This window comes from Populus euphratica, unplaced genomic scaffold (assembly GCF_000495115.2).
Source record: "Populus euphratica unplaced genomic scaffold, PopEup_1.0 scaffold484.1, whole genome shotgun sequence".
NCBI lineage: Eukaryota > Viridiplantae > Streptophyta > Magnoliopsida > Malpighiales > Salicaceae > Populus > Populus euphratica.
Genome location: NW_011500184.1, coordinates 37,411 through 45,036, shown reverse-complemented (window position 1 = coordinate 45,036; position 7,626 = coordinate 37,411). Strand labels below are relative to the sequence as shown.

At 32.9% G+C, this 7,626-nt stretch overlaps 1 protein-coding gene across 2 annotated transcripts; it reads right to left on the bottom strand.

The window, feature by feature from the left end:
* Positions 1-336: 336 nt before the first annotated feature.
* Positions 337-2,158, bottom strand: LOC105111581 (homeobox-leucine zipper protein HAT14-like). Of its 2 annotated transcripts, none has more exons than XM_011006982.1 (4): positions 1,651-2,158; positions 1,235-1,518; positions 1,006-1,085; positions 337-894 (listed from the first exon to the last, which is right to left on the bottom strand). In XM_011006982.1, the coding sequence occupies exons 1-4, from the start codon at positions 1,937-1,939 to the stop codon at positions 621-623; spliced, it is 927 nt and encodes a 308-aa protein (XP_011005284.1). In that variant the 5' UTR covers positions 1,940-2,158; the 3' UTR covers positions 337-620. The 2 variants fall into 2 exon arrangements, with proteins under 2 accessions (XP_011005284.1, XP_011005283.1); XM_011006981.1 differs by having other exon boundaries at positions 1,235-1,533; positions 1,651-2,156.
* Positions 2,159-7,626: the final 5,468 nt, after the last annotated feature.

Genomic DNA, 7,626 nt, shown 5'->3' with positions numbered 1-7,626 from the left:
CAAGGCAATTTGCTTACCCCAACGCGATCATTTGCAGTGAGCAAACTCATCATCAACGAATGAAAAAATGATTTATAAGCACGACCTTCAAGCTTTCCTTCATTCATCAGATTGTTGCTTGTTAATAACATTCTTAATTTATATACATTTTATTTTGTTTTTCCAGGAATGAACACCGGAGAACCCAAAATCCAGACTCGTTTCTGACCCATCTGATCCCATGGCAGGCAAGAGGCAGGGAATTTAATAGAGAGAGAGAGAGAGAGAGAGAGAGAGAGATAGCAATAAATCATAGGAATACTACCAAACAAGTAGAGAGATAAATGGTCCAAGAGAATGAGAAGAAATAAATAAACCTCCAAACTGTATTCAATACAAAAATCAATTAAATACATCAGGTGGTAAAATTAACTTCTCACAAAATTGAGGTCTAGTTCCTAACCAAATCTCAGATGATCAGTCAACAAAACTTATCAGCCAAAACCACCAAAGAAAAGCTATTTACAAATGGGAAAGGGAGATCACTGTTCCTCCTGTCTTTCATTTTGTGTTCTTGTTTTTGTTTTACTAGTCATGGTGAGTCATGAAGCAGCTTGATGAGCTTGGACTTGGCCATGTGACTAAGGAAATAGCCTAGGTTTAGCAGGCAGTGACAATGTTTTAGAGGTGGTGCTGCTAGTGGATGGATTGGTGGTGGTGCTAGTGGTGGCCACGCGCTCACAAGAAGGGCACATGGTGAGAGTGGTGGCAGGAAGCTGCATGTAGAAGGGTTGCGAAGTTTTCAAAGCTCTTAATTCTTGCAGTTCCTTTTGTAACCTCCTGTTCTCTTTTGTCAGTGTCTCGCAGCATCTCTTTAAATACTCACAATCTACCTCTGTCTGCTTCAATTTTGTCCTGTATATCATTCAATTCAAAACAAAAACAAAATCCCAAATTCATTCTAAATCTTAAAAATAAAAATAAAAAATCAATTCTCAAGAGACGGTACAAGTAGAGAAAAGGTACCTTGCCCTTCTGTTTTGAAACCATACTTCCACTTGGCGAGGACGAAGATTCAACTGCTTTGCTAAAGCTAGCTTTTGCTTCTGCATGATTTTAAAAAAGAGAAACCCCATTGAGTACTCAAAGCTTTAATCAAATAAGTTCCATACAATTAATAAACACTTGGTAGTTTTGAGATTAGGAGAGAAATAAAATCAAGAAAACACTTAATGTTATTCAAGTTATAACTTACAGGATTAAGGGTATTGTGTTCTTTGAAACTCTCTTCAAGAAAAGCTGATTGATCTTTAGTGAGCCTTAGTTTCTTCCTTGTCAGACCGTTCTCTTCATCATCACTTGCTCTTGAAGCCTCTATAGCCTCTAAATCTCTCTTACTCCCTCTCCCACTTCTAATCCCAAAATCCATTTGAAAGGACGAGGCCGCGCTATTTGGCGACGAAAGCGCCGCTCCTTCATCAGCGTCATCCATGGACAAACGGTTCACATCAAACCCTCTCCCTGATCCTTCAGTTGAACCCGGTTCAGACACCACTGAAAACTCAAAACCAATCCACGAGAATCAACACATGAGAAAAATAAACAAAACCAAAATTCTAAAAACTTCTACATAATTGAAAAAAAGAACTAGTTCAAAGAAAGTGACGTTACAGTTATCTGCCAGCCATGGAAAGCGAGTCTTTGAAGGAGGCTGATGCCTGCGAGGAACAGGAGAGAAAGGTAAAAGAACAAGCTGAAGTGGCGGATCTGATGAGATTCTTCGCTCATCTTCTTGATGATTCTTTTCAAGGCTACCTAGTTTGTCGTGCGATCTTGTTGATGCAGTAAAACCACTCCCTAAGCCCATGCAAAACCCGAGATCGTTGCTTGATAACTTTGGAGTTTTGTCAAGAAACTTGAAAGGCTTGGAAGCATCACCTAAACTCAAAGCTAACTCCATATTTTGGAACACAGATGGGGTTGCAACGGTTTTCAAAGAAAGAAAAAAACAATCAAATGCTCTTCTGAAAGGAAAATGAACACAGAATGACAGATCTCCTTCTCCAAACCTTGTGCCTTTATATTTCTTTTACCTTGTGGGTATAAAGATTGACCGACAAATCCAGGTTGACAAACACACGTGAGTCTATATAAATACACAACGGTTCACACGAGAGAGAGAGAGAGAGAGAGATTTTCTCTATATATGTATATAAAAGGCAATCAAGCTTAAGCATATGCTTGATTATTTTAAGGAGAAACGAAATGGAAATATGTTGTATTATGACGTTATTGAGAAACAAAGATATGATTGGTAGTATTATATTTAATTTCTAAATCATTGGCGTTTAAAAAAAAGTAGTGGGGCAGGTACTTATACACATCATATATATATATATATATATATATATATGAGGCAACATAATTCTTTTTTTTTTTCCCTGTTATCCTCTTTATTTGGTGTACACTTATACACATAATATTTTTTTATTTTAACAACATGGGGTAGAGATTATCTTGATGTTAGTGAATACTTTAGAAGGTAAATCGATAGAAGTTTTTATGTGTTAAGATTTTACGCTTAAATAATTCGATTATCACCTCCTAATCTTTCAAATAATTGGGTTTTCAGCAATAAAGAACCACCACACCTGCAATAATACGATCGAGGAAATAATTAAGAAGTAATCCAAGGGTTGTGATCATGCAGCCATGTTGTTTTTCTTGACTAAATAAACTGTTTCTTGACTAAATAACCATATACGATTTTAGAGAAGACAGCACTATTGTGTTGTTTGTTTTCTGATGATAATGACCCTCCAATGAGTTATTTCATATCTTTGCATTATCTTTTTGAGTTGAAAGTGTTTTTTATCGAAAATTTATTAAAATATTTTAATTTTTAAAATGTATTTTTAATATTAATATATTAAAATAATTTAATATATAAAATAAAAATCTTCAAAAAGCATGAGTTGATTACACTCTTAGACACTATTTAATATCGTAATTGAAATGGCATTTCACACAAATTTTTTATAAAAAAAAATAATTTTTTATATATTTTTATATTGATTTTACATATTAGTATAGAACATTATTTTTTTAAAAAAATAAATATTATTTAGAAAAAAACCCGAAAGAAAAACATCTTATTTCCTTGCTATACTGCTGCCGCTGGTGCGAGCAAGCTTGAAACGACTTCCTGGTGGCTTGAGACCGCTGACTCACCCACCAAAACAGTGCATCTTTACCAGCTTTATATACACAACTAATTGGGCAAGCTAGAAAACCTAAGAAATAAATAAGTAATAAGCGTGATGCGTGAACAGAGAGGGAAAGACATCGGGAAGATATTAGTCAGATTAGCACGAGATTTGACCAAGAACTGCCCCTTCCTTTTTCTGCACTGAAGCAGACAAAGAGACCACTCTTTTACTTCTCCGAGAAAGGTTTGGTTGCATAATTTTAAAAGGGCCAATGTTCCTCTGTGTCTTTTAAGTACCTAAAGCAGGCATTAGGTTAAGAAAGAAGGGGGGGCCCACATGAGATATAGGTATCCAATGAGAGTCCATCACTCTGTTTTGACAAATAAAAAATGTATAGGGAAAGAGCTAGGAGGAGTTAAGAGCTTAGGGGCGGTGGTCCCCTGCGCGTGGGGTGGCTTTTCCACAAGGTCGTAATTGAGATGTACAGCCAGAGGGTGTGAGCAGGTCAGACATGTCATGCTTTTCGGGTCATTGCAATAATTGAAGTCATGCAGGCTTTAATGATAAGTTAGAGGGATATATTCGTGAATTATTGGATGATGGGCTCCCACCTATGTATGTATTGGGTAGCACAGCCACCTACTCCTCCGGCGACACCACCCCCTCCGCTTTGCCGCTCACACTAATCTTAAGTCAAAGATCAACCATTCTGACAATGTTTAGGAAGTCAAGGCTGGGGATAGCCATCAAACTAGATATGCATAAATCTTGTTATTTTAAATAGTTTTACGACAACACCCGGCCATTAACTATTAAAAGCTTGTTGCACTCTGGCGAAGTAAATCTTCAATGAATCTCTGAGTTCTCTCATCGCTGAAGTGCTTTTGGGCTTGTATTTTTGTGGATGGGATTACCTACAAAAACTTCAATGTCAAAGTAAGTTTAAGTTTTGTGTTAAATTATTAAGTTGGTTAGAAAAATAAATAAGATAAATGATGTCTTTGGGTATGGATTTCAAATGCTCTCCGTTGCTCTACTCCTTGAGTTTTTATATAAAAAAAATCACATTTACCTTTCTCAACTAGAGAGACTAGGTGTAAAGCAACATAACTATTTATAACTTGTCGCGTAGAAAAATTCTTCTAAAATAATATTAGATAATTTTGATTGGTTTAGAGAACAATATTTGACTATTCATGTAAAGTTGTATAATAAAATATTAGCGTGAAAATATATAGAATTTATAAAATTATATGTAAAAAGAAGCGAAAAAATCTATGAGATTACATATAAAAAAATATAAATTTATTTGTAGAATATAAAAAAAAGTTCGAGAAAATAAATGTAAAATAAGCAAAATAAAATAAAATATACAAACAAAAATCTAGATTTTTTCCACAGTCAAGTTGTGCTCAAATGCGTACTCAAATACCTAGATTGTTCCTTTAGGGTAGCCCAACTTACCTAGGTTGAGATCAAGTAAGCTAGATCAAGCTTTTTTACCTTCTTTTTTTTTGTGTGTGTTTTCTTGAAACATTATTTTCATGCCAAGTCTTGTAAACTCATGTTTGTAAGACTTTAACCAAGTAAACAAGAGAGAGAGAAAATAGTTATACTATTTACTTTTATGGTCATATATTTAAATGTTTAATTTCATGAAAAAAAATTTATGAATAGTTTATGGAGAAAGATATATGTTTTGGAGATAAGTGATTATAAAGACTTCGAAACACGTTGTCACATAAACTTAGAGACAATGGAGACACTAGGTCAGATGAACCTGATGACAATTGGTCATATGAACCTAAAGATTAATGGAGACTTTGCCATGTAAATTTCATGGAGACTTAGTTTTAGAGATATATATTTATACACACTTTTTGAAAATTTAATATGCAATAAAGATACAATTATAAGATTTATTTTATCTTATCTCCAGTAATAAATCACAAATATTATTTCTTGTTTGTTCAATGATGTTGTTCCTCATTTTTCACAAATTCTTGAAGGTACACTTTGGAGATTAATCTTTCTATCTTTGTTATGTGTATGACACTCTTTTATGTCATGTCCATGATCTTGATAAAAGAGACATAACTTATTTTGATTCTTTCTGTGTTGCATTGCTTTTCATGGGAGGAGGTTATTGAAAAAATTATTTTTTTTTAATCATAGTAAACACCTCTATCCTTGTGGTAGTGAATCTTTGTGGTAGTGAAGAGTGTTGTCATGAGCTCAAGAAATGTAAAGCGATCACAAATATGCTTTTTAGAGCTTTTGGATGTTTTTGTTAGAGACTGATGGTGTGGTGAAAACCTTATCTATGTATGGTAGTGTGGGTAATTTATCTAGTCACGCTAGTTTCTTCCACTCTAATATAATTTTCTATAGCATGTTTAGCATCAAGAAGATTTTTTTTCAGCGAATGTATCTAACCTTTCCTATAACAAATAGTTATAGATTCCATTTATCAAGGCTTTAATGGCGATAAGTTCAATTAAATTCTCCACATTTAACATTTCCTTATTGAATCTTTAAAAATATACACGGGTGCTTTCATCATCTCTTTGTGTAATGACAGAGCTTCGTGGTGCTCTTTTTAGCAAAGATGTTAGAGCTAAAAGGAGAGATGAGTTTAATGTAGAGATCATGAAAACCTAGAATGGATTTAAGTTTAAAGCTATGATATCACATTATAACAAATCCATAAAAAATTATACGGAAAACTTTGCACATGGCGTGACTTTTTATTGTCATTAGCTCCAAGGTGCTCCTAACATTGTGTATGTGCTCGATGTGGTTTGTAAGGCCATAATAGTTGTCAAGAGTGGCCTTTGCAACATAATTTTTAAAGAGTTAAGTGTGGAACACTCTGTTACAAAGTAAAGATTCTTTTACGTGATAAGAGTTGTGTGCAAGAGTTGGTGCACTCTTGTCGTGGTGTCTTTGTTTTTTATGATAGGGATCATATGGACTAGAAGACTCAAAAAAAGTTTAATAAAAAAAAACATCATGCTTGTGACTTAGATTTATTGAGGAGTGCTAACTCGTTTGGTGAGTTGGAATGTATTGCCAATTTGACAAGTTATTTTGCCCAATTTCTTCTTGAAATTGAAGTTGTCTTTAAGCACCTAATGTTGTAGATTGATTGTTATGTTAATTGTATTGGAAAAAATGAAGTTTTTTTTATAGTCCAAAATAACATTGTTGAGAACTTAAACTTTGAAAGAGTTACTAGATTCTTATGAGGATTTGAGTTCCTATAGTAAGGAGATCGGTTACTATTCCATGTATTAGAATTTTGTAAGCCATATAAGTTTTTTTAGTAAAAATTGAAAGGGAATGAACAAGTTGTTAATTTGTTTAAGTTCTAACAAATGACACCACTGATAAAGTCAATAAAAACTTTAATCAATCTTTAAGCTTTTTTCTTCATGATAGCAGACTGGACTTGTAATTTTGTAGTTGGGTTACTTTTAAAATAAGAATTTTAATACTTAAGCTAATTTGAGTTTTGTGTTATGTTGTTAAACAAGTATACTAAAATATTTCCTAACAAATTTTGATCAATAAAAGCATTTTAGGATTGTCGTTTTTTATTCCTCATTTCATTAGGTTCAACTTGAAAATATTATGTTCCACTCGGCCTATTTCAAACAACATAATCATGTTATGCCTAAATTAATTATGTTTGAATAATAATTTAGTTCATCAAGTCTAATTTCTCTAGTTTTTTTGTCACCAAAAAAATCTCAACAAATTATGTTTTCTAAAATTGAGATATTGTTTCCTTCTTTGGCACTTTCCATCTTCATTTTTTGTTTTTTATATATATTTTGTTGTGTCAAAGTAAAACCGATAAAATTAATAAAAAGTCCACCAAATAGAGGGTTGAGATTAACAGGAATGAAATGTTGGCATTGCTTGAGGAAAACAAAAGTATATATCTATGAGTATTGCCATTGTGGATGCTAGCTAGGATAATCACTTAAGGAGCTCTTTATGCGTGATACTAAAACATACATGGAAGAACATGTAACAATATTGTTACTTGTAGATTCATTATGCGCATATTTTGCGAACTCACGGGGAGCTGATAGCAAAGGTTGAGTAGCTAGTACCAACATATTGTTATAGTATCATTACTAGTATACTGGATCATTTTTTTTTAAATATAAAAAATATATTAAGAGTATGGATAATTTTTTTATTGTATTATTAAAGATGATCAAGTGAATTAATTTTAAAATCTCTTGATTTAGTTTTTTATCTAACTCGAATTTTTAATTAAACCGCATGGGAGCTAACTCGACTTAAATCGATTGATTTTATAAGTTTAAATACAGCATTAATGATTGGTAAAAATATAACTTATATTCTAAAAGAACTTCAAGATGACAACTTTAAAAAAAATATTAAAATAATGATAGATTAGATC